General features: G+C 43.2%; 1 protein-coding gene across 1 annotated transcript in view; it reads right to left on the bottom strand.

Moving 5' to 3' along the window:
• CLSTN2 (calsyntenin 2) overlaps positions 1–27,705 on the bottom strand; it is a 431,086-nt gene that overhangs the window by 373,799 nt on the left and 29,582 nt on the right. Inside the window, exon 2 of the mRNA XM_077130262.1 lies at positions 25,223–25,345. Within this exon, the coding sequence (XP_076986377.1) occupies positions 25,223–25,345 (123 nt within the window). The remainder of the gene's footprint in view (positions 1–25,222; positions 25,346–27,705) is intronic.

Below are 27,705 nucleotides of genomic sequence, written 5' to 3'. Positions count from 1 at the left end.
CCAATGACAATGAGCCCCTGGGCATGCCCTGCGCAGCTGGGAGCCTGATAAGCCCCCTGATGATTCTTATCACCAGAGAGGATGCCTTTGAGAAACATTGATCTATTGGAGGTTTCTGAATCTGGCTCTGCATGTCCAATTCCCAGGCCCGTTTCAGACATAATTCATCAAACTCTTCGGGAATGCAGGCTCAGAGTGTTTTTGTTGTCGCTTTTTAAGAAAACTTCCCAGGTGACTCTGATGTTCGGGAGAGGACGGCGTCACTAACACAGACGGCTAGATACACGATTATTCTAACAAGGTCAGCGGGAAATCTGCAAAGACCTCCTCCCATATATTCCTGGCGAGAGCCCTTTGCAGCCTCACAGCCTGCCCAAGGGGCAAAAACAACTCTGCAGACTGCAAAACTCTGGCTGCTTTAGAGAGGAGGCAACTGAGACAGACGGAACGAGTGGCCAACACCACACAACGGGAGACTGTGATTTCCCACCTTCCACCCTGTCACCCACACAGGGAGCTGAAAGTACCATCAGATGAATGGCGAATTGAGCAGAAGGTAATTGCGGCACACGCGCTTTAGGAGGTGAGCCTTGGAGACGGACCCACCTGGGTGCTGCGAGAGTTAGGCAGGTCACCTAAAAGCCCTGCATCTCTCAGTTTCTTCATCTCTAAATGGGGATAATAGAGTCAGCCAAATGGAGCTGTTTAGAGCAGGGCTGGCAAACTATCGCTGGTAGGCTAAATCCAGCCATCTGTTTTTGACAACCTGGGGGCTAAGAATGGTTTTACATTTTTAAATGATCGCATTTCAAATGGCTATACTAAGTACCTACATAATAGCCTCCCTGCTGCCTCTTGACTTACAAGGCCTAAAATATTTTCTCTGATTCTTTAAGAAAGTTTGCAAGGTTAAATGAAATAATGTAGGGAAGTGCTTGAAGCTACTCGATGCTTTTATCTTTATAAAAGGAGGCGACTTGGTATTACAGGGGAAGCAGGGACTTGGCGCTGGGGAGATCTGGGTTGTATTTGGCTTCATGCCCTTCTATCTGGGTGACTTTGGGTGTACTGCACTGGCCACCTGAGCCTGTTTCTGCATCTGTAAATTGCAAATATAGCGCACTGTGCGGAATCCAGAATGCAAAGTAAGAGGCCCAGAATGAACCTTAAATATATAGATGCTGGGAAAACAATAGTTAATTCCTATGAAGCTCAGTCAGAGAGAGGCTTAGGCATCATGTATCACCAAGCACAGATTCCTAACGCACCACAGGTACTTGTAAATAAAAGACTGGCCATAGTGCCTCATGTCCCTGATCTCCTTTTGCCAGTGATGTCAATCTTTTCTCGCCAAGTAACTCAAACATAATTTCTTTGAGGGCCAGACTCAGGTCCTTTTTTATAGTTCTTTTAGAAATACAAAATCAACTAAATCCTGGTTTGAAACTTCTGGCTGTACTAGCCACACGACCTTGGGCAAGTTACCTAATCTCTCTGTGCCTCAGTTTCTTCATCTGCAAAATGGGATTGTTTTGCAGATTAAGTGTGTGTACCTTGTCAAAGAGGGGAGTCATTTTCTCTGATCTGACTCTTGAAGGGCTCAGCATGGAACAACCCTCCCATCCTCTTCCATATGGGAGCCAGTTTCTCTAACTGCAAACTTGTTTTATTAGATTTCTCCTGCTGTATAACAAATCACAACAAACTTATCAGCTTAAAATAAGACCCATTGTTTATTTCACAATTTCTGTGAACTGGAAATCCAGGAATGGGTTAGTGAGGTCTTCCGCTCAGGGTCGCACCATGCTGCATTCAAGGTGTTGATGGGGCTGCATCCTCAGAGGCATCTTCTTCCAAGCTCACTGGTTGCAGAATTTAGGTCCCTCTTGTTGTAGGACTGTGGTTCCTACTTTCTAGCTTGCTGCCAGGAAGGAGCCATTCTCAGCTCCCAGAGGCTGCTGGTTGGTCCCTGCCATGTGGCCCTCTCTTCAAAATGGCACATGCTTCTTCAAGGCCAGCAAAACTTCCCTCTCACACTTAGAATCTCTTTGACTTCTTCTGTCTCTGATCTCTAGCCCCTTTTAATGAGCCCACCTGATTAGGCCAGACATGCCCACACTCAAAGGGAGGGGATTTATCAGGATGTGCATATCAGAGGAAGCCAGAGTGCGGAGTATGACAGACAGAATTCTAAGGTGGCCTTCAAGTTTCCCACCCTCTGGTGTACCTGATCTCTATAAACCTTTCCCCTTGAATACAGGCAGAGGCTGCGGATACAATGGGTTATTTATCTCTTGAACAGCCTGCTGAAGGCACGGGGATTGGATAGCCACTCTCGTGATTAGGTTGTGTGGCAGCCTGGGGTGGGATTCTCCCACCAGCCTTGAAGCAGCCACCTGTCGTGTTGGAGAGGAGACCACTTGGCAAGGAGCTCAGACCAGTGCCTGGTCAACAATCAGCAGAAAAGCAAAAGCAAAAGTCTCAGACCTACGGGCAAAAGAAACTGAATTCTGCCAGCCACCATGCTCCCATGAGCGCGGGAGAGGACGCGAGGCGAGATGAAATGAGACGGCTGGAGAACGCAGCCTGGCGGACACCTTGGTTTCAGCCTGGTGGACCACCCGCAGGGGACCCACCTAACTTGGGCCTGGACTCTTTATCCAGTGGAAACTGTGAGATAATGAAAAGATGGTGTTGTGAAAGTAGTGGCATTTGTGGTCATTTTTTACACAGCAAAAGAAATGAAAGTCATACAAATGTTCAGACATGAAAAAGCTGATTCTTACAAAGTCTCACCAGGTGAAAGCACTCCTGTTTCTACCTCACATCTTAAATCCCTCCCTACCTCTCTCTGCCTCATCTTTCAGGTTCCTGATGGCCCAGGAAGCCCACCCGTCCATGAGCCTGCAGGCCTGGGCACACAGGGGCCTGTTGGTGCCCCTCACTGGCACATGGAGTCATGGATTCCTCAGGAACCTGCTCTGCGAGGGCAGGTAATTCTGAGATGAACAAGCAGAACTCTTTCTTCACAGCATTCCTAGCCCCAGCTGAGCAGGTCATGGTAGGACTTGCAGTGCAGCACCAGGAGAGCTGCGAGAGAAGGCTGTGCTGGAGCATTGTGCTCACTAGCATTTGCCCAGGTCCTCGTGTGCCTGAGACCGTCTCAGCCTGGGAGATGCAGAAGTAGTTAAGCCTTCACAGACCTCACGAGCCTTGTGTCACAGGTCCAGCCTCATGGCATCTCCTGGTCTGCAATGCTATCCTCTATCTCCCAACCAGTTTTAGCGTGTTCCCCACCAAGAGATTGCCAGGTCCTTCAAGGCAGGGACTGAATCATGCCCACACCTACATCCCTACCCCGCACTCGCAGATGGCTCAGAACTTAATTTACCAATTTAACCTACCAACTCTCGAATGCCCTCCTCTCTCTACAATTCCAGCAAATTCTTACTCACTTTGCTTCCACTGATCTTCATCAAAGCATTAGCACTGAATCTTGAAAACGCTGAAGTTCTGTTCTCCACAATCAGAAAACACTGCATAGAGGTAAATCCTCATAAAACCAACACAAATAGTTCAGAAATTTAACCAGTTGCCAGATGTGTGGGTTAATCCATATAGATGAGGTGTGTGCGTGCGCTGTCCAAGGAGCTTGACCAAACTGTTATTCCTTCTGGATCTCCACGGGAGAGCCAGGCTGACCCCAGGAGAACAGAACCACGGAAGGCGTATGTGGTCTGTCCACGCTGAGGCTTCAGCTTTTCTTGAGCAGAGTCTGTACGTCCATGACACAAACAACCGTTGGTAACACAAGTATCTTAGTCCTGCCCTTGGCTGATCTGCTTTCCCCAAAGACACATCCACACCACGAATTTCCCAGTGGGGTTAGCCCCCCCACACACACTCTTTCTGGACAGCTTAATTAACGTAAGAAGAAAACACTCCACAGGAACATCAACTAAGACCAGCGACAAAGAGATGTGAGGACACTTTTCCTATTGCAGGGTGCATAGATAATCTGTGCGTATCCTCTTTAATATTCACCAGTCCTTGCAAAATCTTTCCACTACCTTTGCTCAGAATATCAGAACAATTCATGGAGACTTTGAAGAACACTTCAAGAGCCAGATGACATTCTAGTTTCCCAGGCTCTGTAGGGTATTAAAGCTGGAATTAACTTAGAGATCGTCTAGTAGGCTAACTCCTTTCACAGCACACATGCAGTCCAGCCCCTTTTATTTTATACCTGCAGAAACTGAGAGGCTCACAGAGAGCCTCTGTGATGAACCAATGATCATTGGATGAACCAATGACACATCCTGTGTTAGATACAGAATAGACATTAAAACAGACCTCCTGCCTTCTAGACCAGCGCTTCTCAACTCAACGCCATTGATGTTTTGGGTGGATAACTCTTCGTTGTGGGGGGCTGTTACGCACATGGCAGGATGCTTAGCAGCATCGTGGCCTCTGCCCACTGGATGTCCATGGCACATCTCCCTCCCCAATCCTAGTCGTGACTATAAAAAAAGTCTCCAAATATTTTCTACTGTTTTCTGGGAGGTAAAATCACCCCTGATTGAAAACTAGGGTTGAGAATGAACGCTAGATCCTTTATGCTGTTGTTCTAGATGCTTTTATGGCTCTCGGTAAGTCACTCTATCTTTCTGATCATCAGCTTCCTCATCTTTGAAGCAAAAATAATTCCAACTTCATAAGCTCCTGAGATTAAGTGAACACCAGTGAAATTATATATGTAAATCCTTCAATACTATGCCAGGCACACAGAAGGCTAGTAGTAGCTGTTCGTTTTGCTATTTTTATGAGACATGGTATTTGAAACCAAGTCCCAGCCTGTCTACAACCAACCAGCGCCTTCTCCTTTCTGCAATTTGCTCTAAATGCCACTGAACAATCATTTCATAGTGGGGGCAGCTACCATGGCGTCAAGGAGCTGTGACTGCAGTCTCCTCACATTTGTAAAAAAGGGGGAATGCTTACAAGTCAGGCAGGGTTGTATTTGTCTGGAGGAAAACAAACTATGGGCTATTTGTTTGTTTTTGTCATGTCTTTAAGCTTCCTTATCTCCAGCTGCAGGATTCTGTAAACTAAAATTCAATTAGTATTTATCACTCTTTTCCCAGCCGAGTAAGTCAACTGCTTTTATTGCCAGAACTCATAAAAAATGGGGAACTGAGAAAGACCTCTGAAGATTTCAAGCTTTTGAGATAGAAAAGGCCTGAGTGTTAGAGGACAAGAGATGTAATTTTTTTTTCCTAACAAAATAACCATGATGCTGTTTGATCACAGATAATGTTCAGATATGAAGGTAAACAGAAATTTCAATTCTAGGGTTCTCACAAAACATGGTGGACCAAACCCCAACATTGTACAAAGATGAGAACTGGATGGTTTTTGTTCCTCAGGCCACCTCTCTCTGTTTCTATTCCTGCCTTAACTATTTATGCAGATTAGGATTCCGGGGAACTCAAAAAACACATATCCAACTTCAGAGCCAGTGCCAGGGGGAAGCACATGGGAACCTGACCGCCCACCCTTACCAGGTGTGAGGTGGTTTCTCCCCCACCTCAGCGGTGTCCACAAGGCTGAGCAGAGGATCTGGACTTCTCCCTCCTTCTGACAGAAATGAAGAGGCATCGTTTCCCCTGCCACTTCCAAACTGGCATCAGAGAAAGCCGAGTGAAACAGGATGTGTAAATGAGATCCAGTGTTTCTGAACATAACTCAAAAGTGCTCATGTTTCCATTAAAAATCACTCATCATACCAAAGTCAGGAAGATCTCAGACTGCATGAAAAAAAGACAATCAATAGATACAACTGCTGAGATTTACAGAGATAGTAGAATTACCTGCTTTTAAAGCAGCCATGATAAAAATGTTCCAATGATCAATTATGAAACTGTATTAACCAAAAGAAAAAACAGAAAGGCTCACTAAAGAAGTAGAAAGTCAGTAAAGAAATAGAAGCCATAAAGAAGAACCAAATGGAAATTTCAGAATTGAAAAATATAATTACCTAAAAATAAGTTCACTGGTTGGACTCAACAGCAGATTGGAGTGGACAAAGGAAAGAATCAGCGCACCGAAGATAGGGAAATACAAATTATATGATAGGAATAACAGAAGGAAAACAGACTAAAAAGCCAAAACTAAACAACAACAACAACAACAAAAGAGCTTCAAGGGACTGTTTTTGGAATTATAACAAAAGTTCTAACATTTGTGTCATTGGAGTCCCAGGAAGAGAGTGCCAGAAAGAGAGCTGGACTGAACCAACACAACAAATCATGCTACAAGGCTGAAAACTTTTCCAAATTGGGCAAGGGACATTAAAGATTAAAGAATATGAGTGAACCCATCTAGAAGTTCATGGCAACACACCTCATAACTAAACTTCCGAAAACTAAAGACAAATAAAACAATATTGAAACAACCAGAATAGCACCTTACCTACAATGGAAAAACAATTAGAAAGAAACTATGGAGGCCAGAAGGAAGTAGCACATATATTTTAAATGCTGAAAGAAAAGAACTGTCCACACAGATTCCTATACTCAGCAAAAAATATTCTTCAGGAATGAGGGGAAATGAAGAAATTCTCAGCTGAAGAAAAACTAAAATAATTTGTCACTAGCAGATTTACCCTGAAACAATGGCTGAAATATTTCTGAACAGGAAGGAAAAAAAGAAGGAACCTTGGAACACAAGGAAAGAAGAAACAGCACAAAAACATGGGTAAATACAGGCAGTCTTTACATTTCCTCTTGAAATTTCAAAATATTTGACAGTTGAAGCAAAAATTATAGCAACATCTGATGTGGCTATAAATGTACATAAAAGAAATATTTAGGACAACTATAAACAGGGGAGGATAAAAGGACATATAGAGAAATAAGTTTCTATACTTAACTCAAATTGATAAAATGATTACACCAATAGACTATGCAAAGTTATGTATATATAATATAATACTTAGAACAACACTAAATATATATATTTAAAAATGATAATACACAAAAGCACTATAGATAAGTCAAGAAAGAATTCGAAAACATATTCAAGTAACTAACAGGAAGGTAGAAAAAAAAACAGAAAACAATGAGTTAACAATAAACAGAATGAAAGACTTAAGCCTAATGTACCAATAATTACATTAAATGTAAGTGGTTCAAAGGCACCAATTTAAAGACAAAGGTTAGCAAAGCAGGGTAAAAACATGATCCAACTACATACAGTCTATGAGAAACTTACTTAAAATATAATGATACAGGCAGGCTGAGAGTAAAAATATGGAAAATGATTTACTATGTAAATATTAGTCAAAAGAAAGTAGACATGGCTGTATCAGATAAAGTAAACTTCAGAGCAAAGAAAATTATCAGAAATAGGGAGTGGCCTTATAGAGTGACAAAAGAGACAAGCTACTAAGAAGACATAGCAATCCTAAACGTGTATGCAGCAAACAACAGAGTTGTGCAATACGTAAAAGAAAACTGTTAGAGGTGAAAGGAGAAGTAGATAAATCCACAATTATGGTTGAAGACTTCAATACTCCTATCTAAACAACTGATAAAACAACTAGAGAGAAAAGCATGTAGGATATAAACTAAGGCAATGACACTATCAACCAACAGGGTCTGTTAGACACTTATAGAACATTTCACCCAATACTAGTAAAATGCACATTCTTTTAAAGTGCCTGTGGGACATAAACCATGATAGACCATCTACTGGGCCCTAAAGCATACCTCAGCAAATTAAGAAGTATTGAAATCATACAAAGTGTATTCTCCTACCATAATCAAATCAAACAAGAAGTCAAAACCAGAAAGATAATAGAAAGGTCTTCACACACCTGGAAACTAAACAGCACACCTGTAAATAAGCCATTGGTCAAAGAGGAAGTCTCGATGGAAATTAAAAATTGAACTGAACTGAATGAAAATATAATACATCAAAACTCATGATTAACAGCTAAAGCAATGCTGAGAAGGAAATTCATAGCACTAAATGCGTAAATTAGAAAAGAGGAGATGTTTCAAATCAATAATTTAAGCTCCTAGTCAAAAATCTAGAAAAAGAAGAGCAAAATAAATTCAAACAAACAGAATGGAGGAAACAATAAAGATAAGAACAAAAATCAATTAAATAAGGAGCTAATTATTTGAAAAGATAAATACAATTGACAGACTTTTAGCAAGACCGATACCAAATCAGAGATTTATTAATATCATCAATGAACTGAAGTGTATCACCACAGATCCTGTAGATATAAAAATTATAGTAAAACAATGCTACAAACAACTTTACACATTTACATTTGACAACTGAAATGAAATGGACAAATTCCTTGAAGAACACAAACTATTACAACTCACCCAATATGAGATTGATAATTTGAGTAGCCCTATAATTATAATTGTAAACTCAATTATAATAGGTTTACGCCCCCATGAATGGATTATCTTTAAGAACATGGTTTTCTGGGAAACATACAGTTTCCAACCACCACAGAATTAGAACAGTTAAAATGATTTTTTCTTAAAGAATAAATTGGGAGTAATCAGTCTACATATTTCAAGGAAACTGAATTTGTACTTTAAAAATTCCAAAAAGCGATGTTCAGGCTCAGATGGTAACAATGGAGAAGTCTACCAAATCTTAAAGAAGAATTAACACCAATTCTCCAAAATTTCGTACTGAAAATAGAAGGGGGAACACCCCCCAATTCATTTTAATGGAGCTGACACATTTACCCTACACAAAACCTAACAATGACAGTGACACAGAAACCAAAGACTAATAACCCACATGAATATATATGCAAAATTCTGACAAAATATTAGCAAATAGAATTCAGCAATGTATTTAAACTGCATTTATTCTAGGGTTGCAAAACTGGTTGAATATTTTAAAGTCAATCACTGCAATCCACTAGTCTACAGAAGGAAAAAAATATCACATAATCATATCAAAAGGGGCAATAAAAAGCATTTAACAAAATTCAACACCTATTCATGATAAAAACTCTCAGATGCCCCCAAAATGAAGCAGAACTACTTCAACTTGATAAAAAGCATTTACAAAAACATCTCTGTAGATCATACTTACTAGCGAAAGATGGAATGTTTTCCCCTAAGATGAGGAACAGGCAAATATGCCTTCTCTCTCACTTTTATTCAATACAGTGCTGAGAGTTCTAGTCAATGCAATAAGGCCAATAAAAGGGAATAGAACCATACAGCTCAGAAAATAAGAGATGATTATATATGTAGGAAATCACAAGGAATCTATAAGATAGCTTCTGGAACTAATAAGTGAGGTCACCAAGGCTGCAGGGTATAAGAGAAAAAAAGCAATAAATTTTATATATGTTAGCAATGAACACATGGACACGAAAATTAAAAATATGATACCATTTACATTTGCTTAAAAACAGAAAACTTAGGTATAAATCTAAAAAAGTATGTATAAGATATGCATGCTAAAAATTACACAGCACTGACGAAAGAAATCAAAGAAAATCTAAATATATGGATACATATGCCACGTTCATGGACCGGAAGAATAAGCACGGTAAAAATACCACGTTCTTCCAAAACTGATGAACAGGCTCAATCCAATTCGTATCAAAATCTCCCCAGGATTTTTGTAGATATAGACAAGCATACTCTAAAATTTACATTGAAAGGCAAAGGAACTTGCTTTAGTTTGTTAGGCTGCTGAAAGGAGATACCATAAAATGAGGTGGCTTTTGACAATGACAATTTATTAGCTTACAAGTTGACGGTTTTGAGGCTGAGAAAAATGCCCAAATCAAGGCATTGTCAAGATGCTGCTTTCTTCCCGAAGACTGGCTGCCGGCGACCCTGGACTCCTCTTCCATGAGGAACAAGGTGGGGTCTGCCGGTCTCTCCCTTCTCTTCTGGATTTCATTGCTTCCAGCTCTTTGCTTCTGTGGCTTTCTCCCCTGCCTTCCCCTCTCTCCTCCTGTATTCATCCTATTTACAAAAGCCCCCAGCAAGAGGATAAAGGCCCACCCTGGGCCACACTCTAACTGAAGTAACTTAATCAAAAGGTCTTACTCACAATAGGTTTATGCCCCCACGAATGGATTAGCTTTAAGAACATGGTTTTCTGGGAAACATACAGTTTCCAACCACCACAGAATTAGAACGGTTAAAATGATTTTTTCTTAAAGAATAAATTGGGAGTAATCAGTCTACATATTCCAAATATTTCATGGCTAAAGCAACCAAGAGTGGGTGGGACTGGAGGAAGGACTGATGCATAGACTAATGGAACAGAACAGAGACCCTAGAGATAGACCCAGGGATGACCAACTGAGTTTTGGCAAAGGTGCAAAAGCAACCCAGTGGATGAAAGATGTATGTTTCAAACAAAGGTGCTGGACTCACTGGACCTCCATTGGCAAAAAAGAACGAACCTCAACATGGGGGTCAGCTGTAGTCCCTGCAGGACACACTAGAAGCAGCACAGGTAAGCCCTCCCTGCACCCTACACCTCCACCCTCCATCACTGCCCTCACCCTGCTCACAGTAGGCTGCAAGCCACACAGCTCTTTTAAATGAAATCAATAAATATTTATTGAGAACCTGTAAGCTAGATTGTGGGCTAAGATGTGAGGATAAACAAATCCACCTTGGTACGAAGGGCAAACACTTAAATAGCCTTGAAAGTGCAGCACTATCTGGAGCTAAGCCCAGGAGCAATTTTTATGGTATTGTAAAGTAGAAATTGGGGTGAAAAATCATGTCAAAGGGGATAAGCCTGTGAAATAATATCATTCATTCATTCAGCAAACTCATTGATCACCTACTCAGTGCTAGGTGCTAAGGACACAAAATCAGTTCTAACATAGCCCACTCAAGACCCGTGAGAAGGTGGCTCCTGCACAGACACCCGGCCCAAGTGTAGAAGTGCTGTGATGGAGGTGAGCCAGCATGAGGATGCCATGGGGCTGCCACGCTCGGGAGACAGGAGTCAACTTCAAACGATGCCATTGTAAGGTCCTGTGTGGAGTGGAGTGTGACTCTGCCATGGGCAGTGGAGCTGTAAGAGTCCTTTCACCATTTCCTTGCTATCCAGCTGCATGTTGGGTTGCACTTGGCTCAGGACCCTTTTTGCAAATCAGGTCCAGACATACACAGTCATGTATGGTGGATGGACATGAGGTGTGGGCAGGAGTGAAGAGCTCAATGGACAGACAGGGTGGAAACCAGGCTGCAGACAGGAATATATGAGTTCTCGAGAGAACAGTAAAACACTATAAATGAGAAGAATTGAGATGCTAGAGGTCGGAATCAGCAGCAGAGACCTGAGTGCAAGGCTATCACATAGTGTAGCTTGGGCCTGTACTTGAACCAGTCACTTACCTCTAAAGTCCTAGGGCACTCATTGAGCTCTGGAAAGGAAGGACTTCATGGCAAAAGAGAAAGAACTATTATCATGAGGAGTCCAAAGAACTGTTCTGTGGAAACTCCTGAGTTAGAGTGAGCCAGAAAAAGAGAAAGACCACTTTCTTCTAGGCTAGGGAGAAAGGTGATTAAGGCAGGTCAGTGTGGCTCGGTGACCCACCATGTGGACTGACCCAGGACATGTCAGCATCATGCCAGTGAGGACAGAGTTCAAGTGACAACCCTCCAGATGCAGGCAGTGATGGAGCACCAGGCAGCAGGGGCTGGGAGAGAAGACACCACAGATGGTCAGCTCAGCACAGCATGTATGGGGCTGCAGTGGACCCCGACAGGGAGGCTTCCCTGCAGATGTAAAGGCAGCAAGGGATGGTGGCCGAGAGGAAAGTCCTGGGAGCAGTCTAGGTGGAGGAACGGCAGAGGCGCAGGTCACAGCGGGTGCTTTACCTGGCATCTCACCTCTTTCCCGAAAGAGGGAGAGGTGCAAGAAAGCAGAAGGGCCAAGGACTGTTCTTTGTGCAGTGGACTTGGGGACAAAAAGTTTAAAGTTTTTGTCCTTAGTCTCCGTGGCTGGGTGGGACTGGGTGGGGGCATTCACTCATGTGCCCCCACTTTCCAAATCTGTTTTTTTCTTCCCTGCCCCCCCCAAATTTGCCATTAGCATCATTAATGTGTAGAAAAAAACTGTCACACTGGGCTTCACCTTCCCTTTAAAGAAATAATAGGAGTATTGTATTTTAATTAAGTCCGTGGCCACCCAAGCCAAGCGCTGCAAGGGATGTCATTTACCACGGCGCTCAGCTGGAACTTAGATAAATAATAATAATTTTTAAAGTTTGTATATCACAGTGAACTTGGCTTAATAGGCCCTCTCTCCAAACTCGGAAAGGATGGCTCATAAAAAAGTAATTAGTTTATATAGACTGTCAAGGTTCATGGGGACAGCTGGCCTTTGATGCTGCATCTGTGATTACAGGCAGCTACAAGATAATAAAATCGAGCTCTGAACCCACGCCAAGGTACTCAGTGTTCTCTCTCTGGACACTCTGCCAAGCAGGATGCACTATAAATGCCTAGTTGTCGTCCTATTCTTTGATTTGGAATTTCAAACAAGTCTAAGGCATTTAGGACGTGTATTCATAGGTCCCCAAGTCCCTTTAAAGTGAAACCGTTGACCTGACAAATTCATGTTCATAATTAATATTTGTGGTGGGCTCCAATTCCATGCCTGTACAATATGGCCACTGCATTAAGCCATGGAAATGGCTTCTGGAGAAGGGATTTGAGTCAGCATTAATTTGTCTAAGCTCAGCTATCAAAGGGTACAATTACTGACAGGTGGAGCTGGTTTCCAGTCATCATTGATTTCACTGTCATGATCACCAGTTAACGGCCTTTTTCTTCTTTATTAGAGAAGTTGCGAATTTACAAAACAACCACGCATAAAACACAGGATTCCCATATTAACACCTTGCATTGATGTAGAACATTTGTTACAACTGATGACTGCACATTTTAATTGCACTAATAACTACAGACCATGGTTTAACTTCGGGGTCACTGTTTATGTACGGTAGTTCCTGGATTTTTAAAAAAATTTCATTCTGATACCATATATACAATATAACATTTCCCCTTTTGATCCCATTCACACATACGGCTTTTTAGGAGGATTTCCTTCATATTTTCAAATTCTCAATTCATTCTTCTCTATGCTGCCCCTTTATTTAAGTTTTCTTTGGCCCTTTTTACTTCTGTAATTCAAATGATGCCCCCTGCTCCCAAGATGGTTTTCATTCACCCTCTTCAAGTTTCCAGGTGTAGAGACATACTAAGTCATCTCAGGAGACAGGATGGTGTGGCAATGAGGAGAATTTCCTAGAAATTCAGGATCACCAGGACACCCGGACCCCTCAGGGACTGTGGCTGTTATTGCCCTCAGAGGCCACTTGGACTCTCTTTCCTCCTGGCAGGTCTGTTTCTTTTGGGGACCAGCTGCCTCCCCTTTTCTGCTCTTACTAAGTGCTCACATCTGCAATAGGCATAGGTCTTGAAAGCTGCATCTGCAATCTCACCCCCTCCAACTTGGCCTCTCAGCATGCCAGGCTTCTAAAACAGGAAGTCATCTGGGTCACATGAGCTCCCCAAGCCAGGTGGCAAGTCATGGGTTTTGACTAGTCCATAGACTAGCCACTTTGGGTCAGGGACCTCCCATCCAGCTCAGATCAAAGATGGTCAGGAGTGCTGGGTCTTGTGGCTCGCAATTAGGCTGCTGGGACAGTGAGTGAGCAAACAACATCAAGTGTCTGTGCTATACTGTCGATAAGGCACACGATAGATTTAGATTCCCGAACGTTCCATGATGGCCTCAAGCTTGGAGCTTGACGGGTGTCTGAGCCCTCTGAATTATTTTCCCTAACAAATAAAGGTGTTTTCTTTGTTTGTGGTTTTATGTTCCCTAGTTTATTGTGTAGAGTCCTGACTTGGGAGTTCTAGGATTGCCTGTTGTCTTTCCCCAAGGCTGGACAGAGTCAGGAACACGGATGTGGAGATCAAGGAAGGCAAGAGGATCCCTGGGGGCTGGGCCCGTAAGCTGACGTCAGGAGCCCTGTGCCACCTTCTGCTGAGCCCACCAGAGCTGGGCTAGGGTAAACATATGGCGAAAGAGAAGAGTGGCTAATGGGGAGCAGTAGAGAAAGATGGACTGGGGAGCCCCTTCTAGAGAGCAGAATCACCCTCAGGATGGGGCAAACAGACATTTTTCTGCAGGGTATCAGAACTGCTGTGAACCAAATCACTGATTGCTGGGTGCCTCCCCTCTGTGAATGGGAGCATTTACTGAGACTTTCCAGCCCCTGCTGGGCTTTGTTGGGGAGATAACCTGTTGTTCATCTGATAGAACTCTGGATCAAGAGGAGCTGGACTCAGTATCTGCATCCAGTCTTGATAAGCATCCTAAAATCTTGGACTTTGAGCCAGATACCATAATTAGAAATATGTTTTGTCAGTCCTGGGATGGGAGCAAGCATATTTTGCATGTGGAAGGGATGTGAATAATTGTGCCCTAAGGGCAGGCTGTGATAGAATGATTGCATCATTGCCACACCTCCATGCCTTTTGCTAGCCCACCTCTACACTTACGCTAGGCTTGGCCATTGGACTTGCATTGACCAATGGGACAGTAGCAAAGCTGGTACAAATAACTGCTTACAAAAGTGCTTGCACATTTTTGTTCTTTTCATCGCTTCTCTTCAATCACCATGAGGACATGATTAGGCTAGCCTCCTGGAAGAACGGGAGAAACAGATGTAGGGAGCAGACTCCATTCTAGACCAGCCAATCTACAGCCTACCCACCAGTTACCTGGAGACACATAAACAAGCCTGGCTGGGGCCAGCTAGGCCTGTCTCAAATAAGCAGAGCTGCCCAATTAACAGGTAGAACGAAAAGGAACAATTAATGCATATATGCTCCCAAGTTTTAGTGGTTGTTACACAGCAATGCTTAGCTGATACATTTGAGTTGGAATTACAACTTAATCATTACTTCTGTCTTGTGAGAAAGTTAAATTATTTGGCTTAGCTATAATTTCTCCTTCTATAAAATAGGGATAATATAAATGCCTATTTCAGAGGATTGTGCTAAAAATTAAATGGTCTGATGCATGAAAAATATCTAGAATGGTGTGTAGTAAGCAGTAGGTGCTTAATAAATAATATCTATTTTTCAGTGCTGTTGTTCATTGATTTCTTTATAAGGATGTACAATCAGGGGAGCTAGTGTACAGTCCCTTCCCCACTTGCCCAGACATGTGCCCTGGCATGCATGTGTTTCCTCTGTAAGAAGGGGCACTTGTTTCTAATTTACACAGCTACTGTTTGGGCTGTCAACAGTATTGATCTTGTTATTGACTTCACTTTTTACTCTATGTAATTTTAGTATAGTCCTATCATTAACTCAGAATCCCAGAAAACTTGAAGTTCAAGGTCTTCACTGAACTACTCAACTGATACCAGCACTGAAGCTTCTTTAACCCAGTGTGGTAGATTCAGTTGTCAACTTGGCCAGGTGAAGGCACCTAGTTCTGTTGCTGTAGACATGAGCCAATGGCATGTGAACCTCATCTGTTGCTGATTACGTCTGCAGTTGTCTAGGAGGTGTGCCTGCTGCAATGAATAATGTTTGATTTAATTGGCTGGTGCTTAAATGAGAGAGCTCAACGTAGCACAGCCCAAGTAGCTCAGCATATCTTATCTCAGCACAGGCCTTTGGAGATGCAGAAAGAAAACACCCCGGGGAAAATTGTTGGAACCCAGAGGCCTGGAGAGAAAGCCAGCAGAGATCACCCTGTGCCTTCCCATGTAAGAAAGAACCTCAGGTAAAAGTTAGCTGCCTTTCCTCTGAAGAACTAATGAAATAAATCCCCTTTATTAAAAGCCAATCCATCTCTGGTGTGTTGCATTCTGGCAGCTAGCAAACTAGAACACCTGGGATGCCACACCTCTCACGTGAGGGTGACCAACTCCTGGTGTTCCTGGGACTTCCATGGTCTTAGCACTGAAGGTCCTACGTCCCAGGAAGCCCTTCCGTTTCAGGCAAACCAGGGTGACCCCTGTTTTAAAATTGAAAGTGTTGTCTCCTGGACTTTCCTGCAGTCCCAGACAAACTGGGATGGCTTGCCTGCCTGAGTCCCCTTTCCCCTTCAAACTTCATACGTTTCCACTGGTTCTTCCTTAAACATTTAGTCTGGCCCAGAGCAGGACCTGACCAGAGTCTTCTCATTGAGAAGGTCCGATAGGCTCGGTCTGAGTCACTGCAGGAGGCAGCGACAGTCTCTGCCTGCCCCATTCCTGGCCTCCTAAAGGCAGCTGGCCTTCCTTACCACCTGTCAGGCCATGGAACCCCTGCTGTGGTGTTGACCTGGAGCCTTCACCCTCCTCTTCCTCTCTGGCTGACAACTGCTTGCTCCTGTCTTCCCTCCCCAGTCACCCCTGGGGGAGCATCCCCTTTGGTCTCTTCTCAGCCTTTCTGCCCTCAGCACATGCCTCTGCCCACCCGAGCCCTGCAGCGACGACACCCACAGCCTCTCCACTGCTCCCAAAGAACCCCTGCAGTCAGGCACCCCCGAACGCCCATCTGGAAAGAGGGGTTCAGAAAGAACTGCACCTCCAGGATTAAGCTTAGAACCTGATGGAGGGGAAATGAACAGTGCACTATTTCAGATGAGACACACCGTCCTAAACCTACCAAGGCTGAGCTGACACACGGGAAAGATACACACGGCCTTCAACGTCAGGACAGCGAAACCAAAAGCCAAAGGGCAAGACACCTTCAGGGGTAGGGAAAGCCGTTATTCTTGTGGAAGGAAACGGCATAATTAATGGGAAGAAAATATTTGTTATAACTAACAGACAAAGATTAGGGCAAAGGACCCCAAACTCATGGGCAACAAAGGGTCTCGGGAGCCCCTTATTTTCCCTCCCACACAGCACCTCCACCCCAGAAAGGGGCCAGTCACCCTCTCCATGGCAGAGAAATGTTTTGCTGTCTTCTCAGCAAAGCGAGGGCTCTGTGTTCCAGGCCCCAGGGATCTGAGGATTATGTGACTGCTCCCTGTCCACGCCAGCAGAGCTGAGAGCTGCTTCCTGAACCACAGAGAGGAGGAAGAAGTTTAAAAAAAAATTGTGAAAGGGAGAAGTTGGAATGAATGCAGAGCCCTGTTACTTTCACGGGACCAGAGCGTGAAGGATATTAAGGAATGATGAGACAGACAGATGGGATCAGGGGGTCTGAAGCTTAGTGACAACAGACAACTTTATTCTTAACTAGTTCCTGCTTGTATACTGCAGGGTTTATGTGACAAAAAGCATGCATGCATTTCATGAGAAAACAGAGTGCTTACTTTTCAGAGTTCACTCCCTACATACTAAAGACAGCCATAAAGAACTTGGGGTTAAGAAAAAACAAACATTCTCTCGCTCCCAGACTGTTCTCCATCAAGCAGATAACAATTTCCACAGTTTACTGCAGCAGCCACTCTGAAGTCAGTTGCTCCCAATAAATTCCACAGGTCTTGTATTAACCCTTGCTCCTACAGAGCCCCTGGTGGACTGGCCAAGAGAGAACCCCAATAGGGCCCCCACCCCACAGCAATTACCATCCGGGATTGAAGCTGCAAACCAGCAGAAGAAAGAGAGCCAGGGAAGAGGGCCAAATGTTCACCTTAATTCCAGAGTGACAAATGCATGGGGGTTCCCCAGCCTGCCTGGCAGGTCCCTCCAGCACCAATGCAGTTGGGTTCCTGGCATGGCCCAATAAGCCTGGCAGCTCCTGTAGACCTACAAATGGAGCCTTCCTTGGGCATTCTTCCCAGGAACCACACACATCAACTTAGGTATTTACTGGTTGCAGTTTCCTCAACCCTTAATTTTGTCCTTGCTCCTATGAGTTCTGAAATCACACCTTGCCTACAACTGGAAACCCCATAGATCAAACCACTGCAATGAGAAACCCTCACAGCAATGAAGGGCTGAGGCCTCAGGATATGGGGTCTTAGGGCCTCTTACAGGTGGCATGCAGGTGTGGTCACGGGAGGCCATTTCTCACTTTCCTGGACTAATCTGAATCCCACGACCTGCTCTGAAATTGGGCAATCATGGGTCATGTCGCAAAAACATTTAACAACAAAATCTCAATCTGCCGCTAAAAGAACACGCCTGTTTTTTACCTACTGTCTCTGAACTAAACCACAAAATAAAATCTTGACTCACGTATTTGTTCAAAAAGTCATTCAAACAAAATTGGCCATTGTACTGTTATTTTAGCAATTGTAAAATATTGTAAGCAATCTAAATACCCAACCAAAGGGAACAGGTTTCAAAAATTATGGTATATGATGAGTAATTAGGCTGGCAGTAATCTTTTGAAAAAGTTTAATGAGCTTGGAAAACATTTGTGATAAATGAAAACACAAAGGCATAGAACCAAATGTACTTTGTGATCCCAATTAATAAAAAATAAGTATCTACATATGAAGAGTGTCTAACAGTGACTCTCTTCATATATAGATACATATTTATATATGTGAGTGAATTCTGTCATATACTCTTTCCTATTCAGTGATTTTCACACGTACTGGAATGAACAGACGTTGATATAAAACTTCCGGCTTCCTGCTCATTCTTGATTCCAATTCTGCAAGGTCTGATGCTGTAGCCCAGACTCCCCAGCAGGCCTGAGCAAAGTCTCTGAGGGACAGCTATGGACTGGCCTCTGGCTGAGACCACGAGCGTCCTCCCGGCCCTCGGCAGTGACCCCCATGCCAACCACCTGTGACTGCAAAGGCGCATCTCCCGTGAGCCTGGCCCACATGATGCATCTCCTCTTGGGAGCAGAGCTCAGACAGGCTTTGCACAGGTCAGTGGAGGCTGGCTGGACCCAGTACTGGACGTCCTGAGGTCCGATGGTGGATGAGGCCCACGTGCGGTCACTGCATGGGGTCTCACCCAGTACTGGCACACACCTCTTCCATGGTTTATGCCACTGCCGTATACTACCTACTTATTTATTCAATTTCTTTATTTAAATTGAGATGCTTTAAAAAAGTTAAATGAATTTATTTTAAAAGATAATGAATGAAACTGAAAACCAGCAAGACTGGCCTCCAATAGAAAGCAATCTAAATAAAATGCAACAGAATGCAAAATAAATTATAGTACAGCCACAGGATGGTTTTTGATGCAGCCATTAAAATCACATGCATGGCAATCTTTTAATGACATAGGGAAAATGTTTATTATTTACCTGGAGTGGAAAAAGAAGCTGATACAAAGTTATATGTACAGTGTAATCTCAACTGGGCAACATAGAATATAGAGAAAAATAAAATCTCCAATTTTGTCTCAAAAAAATGCAACAGAATACTATTAAAATTCCAGCCTAATGACGCTGCCCACAGAGGGGTGTGAGACAGAGCCTGCCCCTGCTTTGTCCAAAAGAGAGATCAGCACATGTCTGACAGGTGCTGAGGCATCTTGAACCTCTCAAAGTGCACCGTTCTCCTCGACATAATCAGAAAGACTGAAAAATAACTTAAAAGGAAGAACTTACTCATCATGGGATTCAGCATCATTTAACACCCCATCTGGGTCCCATGTGAACTTTCTATTATTAGCTCATTGGAAACTATCTCACACACCAGACAGTTGAGGGAGGAGAAACAGCACAGGGTCTGGAGTCTGAGGGTCCATCTACCATCAGTCAAACAACCTTCGACAGGTTACTTAATTTCTCTAAATCTCAATATCCTTATTTGCACAGCAGGATCATCACAGCTGACCGAGCTGTCTCACAGGGTTGGTGCGAGCTGGGATATGATTTTGTGCATGTTTATGATGAAACAGCACATGACCTGTAATCATCTAAAAGTTTATCTTATAAATAATATTTCATTCCACAAGGATAAACTACATGTAGAATGTAAGGAAATTTGGTCCCAATAACTAATTAAAACTAATCATCATAATTAGTGATTTATAGAGTGCTGTACAATTTATAATCACTTTCACCTAACACTATTTAACTGCTCATCCCCAAACTATCACATAATCAAACAATCTAAGTTATGTACCTTGATGGTACAAGTGAGTGGTTACATCAAGCCTTTAGAACAAACTTCAAACTTCCTTTTATTCTTTCCTCAACATGATTATCATATTGTAATCAATGCAAAATGAAGAAAACACTTGTAAATTACTGATGATGGTAAGAATTGCAACTACTATCACTACTATCTTTGCAATGATTACTTGAGCTATGATTTATTGGGCATAAGCACTTTGCATTAGTGTCTTATATAACCTACATATTAACCCTAGAAGAAAGTACCTAATTTTGAATATGAGGAAACGGTGTCTGAGAGTTGTTGAACAACTCATCTGAGATGACACAGCTAATGAGTGGCACAGCTCAAAGCCTACAGCGGTTCACAACCTCCCATCCCCCTCTCACATTTCGCTGCCATGGTTATGCCAAGCCCTCTGGGAGGGTCTCCACCATTAGATATTTACACACTCTGAGGCATGAATCCGTCCCTGGGCAGGTCCAAAAACAAAGAGGCAGACACGAAGTGTACAGGGGGGACAAACCATTTCAGTCATGGAGGAAAGGGCAGCCTATGCTGCAATGAACACTGTAACCAGCTTATCAAACCAGGCCAAATCGTGTCCCAGGCAATTTTCTGGGCAGCCTTCCGAGACTTACCCAGCCTGAGAAGTCAGCCAATTATGCCTGATCAGTCTTTGCAGCTCTGTCCTTAAAAGAGACAAGTCCAGACTGGCCCAATGTAGACAAATGAGCAGTTCTATTACCTCTGAAAGGCAATCTAATTCTCTTCAAATTTAAAAGTCTCCACAGTTTCCTAACAGGCCTCAGTGGGACTTATGTGGAAATTAATAGGTTCACGGTATGCCCAGCTTGCTTTCATTGTCTTTTTTTCTGCCATGCAGTGGACAGGATTTTCATTATCATCCAAGGATTCTTCCCGACCTGACTCTCTCCGAAGGTCGTGTCTATAGGGCTCAGACACGGGGTTGAGAATTTAGTCAAATCTAATGGACTTGACCGAGGGCTGAGGGAGGAACCATCGATTGAGAGTCTCTACCTTTACTCAGCAGGTGAGCCGGGACCAAAACACAGCTTCCCGGGGAAAGGGGATGCCAAGCAGGCGGGAGAAGCCCTGGGCTCCAGTCCCCCACTGCTGGCCTGCTCTGGGATGCCGGGCAGATCACTTAGCTGCTCCGGGAAGTGGCTGTTTCACCTAGGAAATGGGAAGGGAGGAGGGTCTGGAAAAGGAAAATTCAAGTTTATGAAACTTTGACTACATCCTGAATCCACATGGAATGAGTCAGCCAATCTTTCAATGGGATCAAAACAACAAGTCTGGGCCACTTACATTATTTTATAGATGATGGCGATGAAACAACTGTAATCAGCTGCTCCACATGTTGCAGCCACACCGTTAGGAAGAGTCACCTGGGGACCCGGGATGGGGGAAGGGACATGGTGAAGGGGATGGGAGGGCAAACCCAGGGAACGTTTGTGGAAAGCAGTTTAACATGTTTAAGGAACTTTTCATAGCTTTTCATTAATTAATCCAGTTCTGGAAATCCATCCAAAAGATAGAATCTTAAATGTGAAGATATTATACTGAAAAATGATTGGAAAACAGACAATTTGCCCATCAATAAGAGAATGGTCAGGTATAGGACACTGAATAGAAAGTTATCCCTCCTTTTAAAACAGTTCCAGAGAAACATTTAATAAAATGGAATATATGTCTCAGCTTAGGAGGAAAAGTAAATTATTATATTAAATATGAGATTAGCTCAATTTTAGAGAAAAGGAATAGAAAAATGACTGGAAGGAAATGCACTAAAATGTTGGTGGCTCTCTCTAGGGGTAGGAAAACGTATACTTTGTACTTTCTTCTTTGTGATTTGCTATATTTTCCATGTTTTCTACATTAAACACTTACTGTCATGGTCATAAGAGATATAATAAAAGCCATTTTATCTCTGAATTTTGTATTTATGTACAAAATGCAATCATGATTTTTATTTAAATGAAAATTACTTGCGATCGCATATGATTTCTGAATGATATGCAAGCAGAATCCATGTGCAGGGCATTTCTTCTAGAAAAGTTTTCAAAAGAGGGAAGAAGGCAAGAAGAAACAAAATGGAGCAAAAATGATATGGATGGAACTGTTTTCTAACAAGCTTAGAGCTCAACTCACAGGTTGAATTGGGAATAAAGGTCACTGGGTAAGGGGCAGAAAAAGTGTCACAATCCAAGAGCAGCTGATAAGGGGAGGAGTTGGGGGGGTGAATAAAAGCTTCAGTTGACTTCTAGAAGGGATGGAGTTGGCAGATATGAATTTTTCAATTTTATGAGAATGATAGGGATCTGAAATAAATCTTCAGAATTTTCTTTTCAAGATAAATGTTTTAAAATAATAAATTCTTGCAGCATGGATGGATGGCTGGTGCCTGTGTCCTCTCTTAGAGCTGATCATAAATAACAGTAAGAAAATTTTTGACCTATTTTGATGCGTTAAGCTAGTTTTTTTTTAATACTCTTGTAAATATCAGGAAGACCATAGAAATTGTTTTCAGATGGAAATGATGATTAGGGGCTTGGCTCAGATGCCAACCTTAGCTTTTGTAGAACCTGTGGACACATCCGGTGGCTCAAATACAAATTCAGGTTTAAGTGCATTTGACGGGTCAATGATTTAAGGAAATCCTTTGGTGAATTTTCAGGTTAAACAACTAATTGCTCTTCAGCCCCACAGTCCAGGAAGTTAAGCCACCTCGTATAAATCTACAATTTCAAATATCAGGTTTGCCTGAAACGCTTCTCCCCTATCTGCCCCCCCCCCCCCCACACACACACATTCTGGTCTGAACATTAAAGAGCTTATAACTAACCATTGAACAGCTTATTCAACAGCTTCAGTTTCCTGAAGTCAGAGATAATGAGGAGGGGCAGAGACAATGAACAATCTGACACATCCTCATCTTTTAAAGTGTTAGCCTCACTAACTGAAACGACTTAATGGTATCCATTTACTTCCATTTAATTTGTCACTGATTTTGTCTGCGTTACGATGTAAAGAGGGGTCACATACGCCATAGCAGGTGAATAAGGGGCCCTTGAACACAGGCTGTAAGCGAGAAACTAAGGGAAGCTGCGAGGCTTGGCTCAGTAAAGGGGAGACTCCTCTCAGCTCTTCTGTACCTCAAATCTGAGTGCACCCGGGTCAACCAGAATCCTGATTATTTATGCCGTCTCCCAATATACTAAACATTGACGCTGTTGGTTTCACTTCCATGTGCATACCAGACATTTCCACAACCCAAACATTTTGGTTAATAATTGTTTTATAGTCTCACTTCCAAAATGACACTAAGGATTGTTGATTAAACCCAGGACCACATTAGATATGCCAAAGAAGGGAGAAATTGGAGTATTCCTAGGCTGCAGAGAAGGTCTGGGGAAGGCACCTCATCTTCTGTGGAAAGGATAGTGCAGGATTTACATTTCCAAGTGGAGTCTGGTTGAGCTGGGTCGGTGATGATAGGTGGAAACACTCCAACCTTAAACACCATGGGAAGTCGCAGTTAGATGCCTTTGGTGGTCACCATTTACTTAAAATAAAGATAAAACTTTCTTCTGAGAGCCAAGAGAATCTCCCCCATACTCTGCAAGAATGCTTATGGGTTTATCTTCACATGAGGCTGAATTCCCCCATCGAACCCACCCCCCTCGCTCCTTACTTTATAATGTTCTGTAATGAAAAAACGGCCTTCAGAGAGCTTATCTCTTTGAAGTGCAAAAGAGCTAATTTTTTTTTTCCCTTGCCCAAGTAGCTCATAATATAGTAGACAACCTGTCAGAAAAAATCGACTTCACCATGGTGAAAACCTCGGCCTGGCACCCATCCATCATAAAGCAATCTTCTAGAAATCTTGAAAACCTTCATTAAATTTCCCGTCTTTCTTCTGACAGTTATAAAATGCTAACAATATCACCCATGACGCAAGCACCTTCAGAAACTCTTGGCTCAATCCCTCCCCTCCCTGCCATCCGCCACCCCTTTCTCTCTACCACCATCCCTGGAATGGCGTTGGGATCCCGCGGTGTATCCACATTCTCCACACAGCCCTGGGACCGGCCCTTCCAGGAGGAGGTGGAGGAGGAAGTAGGGTCTCTCTTTGCTGAGTAAAATAAAATAGCTGCTGGCTTCGGGCATTGCCCGGAGGGAGCCCTTTCAGAGAAAGAATTTTCCAGAAAACAAAAGCAATTTACCTATAGGGGCTTTCTGAGACAATGGAATAATGGAAAGTACCTTACAGAAATGCAGTTAAACAACATCTGGTGATAAACTTTCTGCCCAAAAGAGAGAGTTTATCAGAATGGACATGCATACCAAACTCATCAGTGCATATCTGCTCACCACTTAGTAAGACCCTCCTATGTAACAAGGAACTTTAATCTCAGTGGTCATTGTAAACCCCCCACTTGGACATTCCCCAGATGCCTTTACAAGCACTTGGGGCCAGATGGCTAATGAGACTGACTCCACTTCCCTGGCTTGAGTGCTCCCGCACTTTCTCTTTCAGTAAACCTGCAGCTTTGATTATGCTGGTGACTTTGGTACTTTTGACAACTTTTAGACAGAAAGAAGGCTCTTCAGTCTTCTAATTCCTCCTTCAGAAGCAACACGACTTAGAAGCTCATGGGCAGTGCCCTTGCCTAGGCTTGGCAAGTTTCTCTTGGCCTTTTTCTCCCTTTTCCTTTTCTCTTGCCAATCTACCAAGCTACATGCCTCCAATCTGTCCCTGGTATGTGGGCAGTAGGAACAGTGGGTTACAAACTTTGTCACATCTTAATTTGTGTCATCTTTCTAGGAGAAATTCCCCTCAGCGTCACCAGTCCACCTCCAACTCCAGGGATCATTTCAGCAATCTACTATTTCTCACAAGAAGAAGAAACAGGGTCTTGTGTCAAATGCTACAGAAGGAGGAAAACCATAAGGAGATACAGAGTCCACCACAGAAGTCAGAAGAGACACAAGATTTACAACCACAGGTTGGTTTATAAGACGCACAGGTGGCAACAAAGCCACAAAGTCTAGTCTGGGCTTCCTTCCCGATGTGTCTCCACTGGAAGCCGAGTGCACTCACAGTGAGCGGCCATCTTACCTGCAAAAGGGACCGGTGCATCCTTGTCTAGGGCCACGAGAGGTGGGTCCAAAATGACTGTGTCATTGTTCTCGGTTATGACTCCATGATACGAAGTCTCAATCCAGGGCTTGTGCTTGTTGACTAGAAAATAGTGGGAAAAACAAAACAAAAACATTGACTTTAAGGTCACTTCACTAAATAATCCATGATAATATCATTAATAGTGTATATCTGACAAATCGTAAGTTCTTATCCAACAATTGCCTGAGGGACCTAGACCATTTTAATCCCATTTTACACCCAGGGAAGATGTAGAGAAGTTTAGAGAGTTCCAACCACTCACCCGAGGCAAACAGCGGGGAAGGGGCAGCACCAAGACTCAAATGCTGTCAGTCTTCCACCTCACCAACTTTCCATCATTTTCATTTCCCTGTGCCTAGTGCAGGCAGATATTGTTAAAAATAGATTTACAGCTTTAATTCTCAGGTTCTATTATCCATTGGAGGTTATCACCATTTCAGAGTTAAAGTTCATTAACAATCAACTGACTAGCAGATTATGGATGCGTGTGTCGGGATTTCTGATCTTGATCTAATCTCTGATCCATCACTGGGAGATGTTACTGCATTTTATATATATACATACAGACATAATGTGTGTGTGTATATGTACATACATTCATTTATTTTAAATATCTAACAAACACTCGAATATGTTGTGATCATTTAAAAACTGTGTCTATCTAAATGGTCTAAATTATATGGCACCTTAAGTTGTACTTCAATACTTTGACCACCTAAATGATTCTATCACCTAATGATTAATTAATACACTTCAATACACGGAATATACTTATTGTCAACAAGTAATAATGAAAGGAAGAGAATCAGACTGAGACTTGATCTTAAATTGGTGTAATATTTCTATGTGAGCATTTTATCCGGTAAATACCCAATTTCTGTCAACTCTTCTGGTGTGTCTAGATGGATTTCGTTCTGGCCCTGCCACCTCCTGTCTGGTCCCCTCCTGACTGGCCTCCCAGTATCAAATCTTTTGCTCCACCCAATTCCATGGTCCACACAAAATCAATAACCTTTCTAAAATATTGATCTGATCCCTCAACTGGTAGCTCTTTGGATTCTTCTTCATGTTATTCCCCTACATACTCTCACAGAAGTTGAGGTGAAGGACAGGTGCTTTAGAATAAAAATAGCAGGTTAGAGGGAGCCCCAGAACAGTCAGAGGTGCCCTGAGGCCACCCTCACATGCTGCTTTGCAGTTGGACAGGTGCCCCCAATGCGTAATGTTCCTCCCAGCAACTTGGGAGGCAGGTGCGCCATTATGAAGATGAAGACACTGCTTCTTACCAGGTGTGACTTCCCTGAGACTGCACGATCAGGAATTAATGATTGGGAGAGCCTTTTTTTTTCTGCATGGGCAGGCACCTGGAATTGAACTGGGCCTCCAACATAGCAGGTGAGAACTCTGCCACTGAGCCACTGTGGCCCACTTTGGGAGAACCATTTTTAAAACCATTCATACTTCGTGATATTCAAAAAGCACAAATATATATGCGCATGTGCGTGTTTTTAACTGTATGACATTTTATCCAGTAGCCATGCCCAAAGCCAGAGCTTATGGAGCTGAAAAAAGCTCAGCTGCAGTGGCTGCTGTCTCCTCCCCACCAGTCTTCAGCAGGTCAGCAGAGGGCTGCTCAGCATCCAGGATTGTAAGCTCAGTCGGGGCTACCATTTTTCTCCTTCTCACCCACCCTGCAGCAACTTCAAACTAACTGCGAGGTAGTTGGGGCAGGGGCATATGCTTCGACCTCTGAGACCCATTTCTGCTAATTGAACCATGTGCAGGGTGGACAGCAGAGCTGCCTGTTTCCGGTCTGAACGGGGAACAGCAGGCTCATCCACGCTCACGTTTTGGCAGCAAACAGGTGCTTCATTATGGACCTTGGAAGAATTACAGCCATGCGTGGCTGTCCCCACACTCCTTTGCTCTTTTATTAGTCATCAACACAAACGCAATGTAAATAATTTGCAGCTGTTGGGGAGAAACAATTAATCTTTTCTCCCCCTTAATTAAACCTTGGAGCCTATTCATTAGAAATGTGTACAGAGCATACGCCAGGAGCTCATCCAGCCTTCACATTCACTGTGCCACTTGGCTCCGTGGCAGACAGTGGAATCTAGAGTCACAGTCTCTGGGTCTCAGCCGTGGCTTAGACACTTCCTGATGGGTCCCGCACAAGCCAGTTGGCTTCTCAGAGTTTCAACCCCCTCAACAGTAAAATGGGGATGGCACTACTCACAGGGTTCTCATGTCATTCAGAGACCCTGTGTTTCCCTTTCATTATTCAGATTCACAACTCTGCTTCTTGGGCACGGATAGTACCTGCAGGAGAGGTTTTTCCCCTCATTAGTGGGGATAGGCTTATTTTCCTCTATCTCCTCTCCTTACTCTCTCCACCAATACTAGTTATTTCAGTGCCT

Source organism: Tamandua tetradactyla, chromosome 15 (assembly GCF_023851605.1).
Source record: "Tamandua tetradactyla isolate mTamTet1 chromosome 15, mTamTet1.pri, whole genome shotgun sequence".
Taxonomy (NCBI): domain Eukaryota; kingdom Metazoa; phylum Chordata; class Mammalia; order Pilosa; family Myrmecophagidae; genus Tamandua; species Tamandua tetradactyla.
Note: the sequence above shows the minus strand (reverse complement) of the source record. Positions and strands in the feature narration are given on the sequence as shown.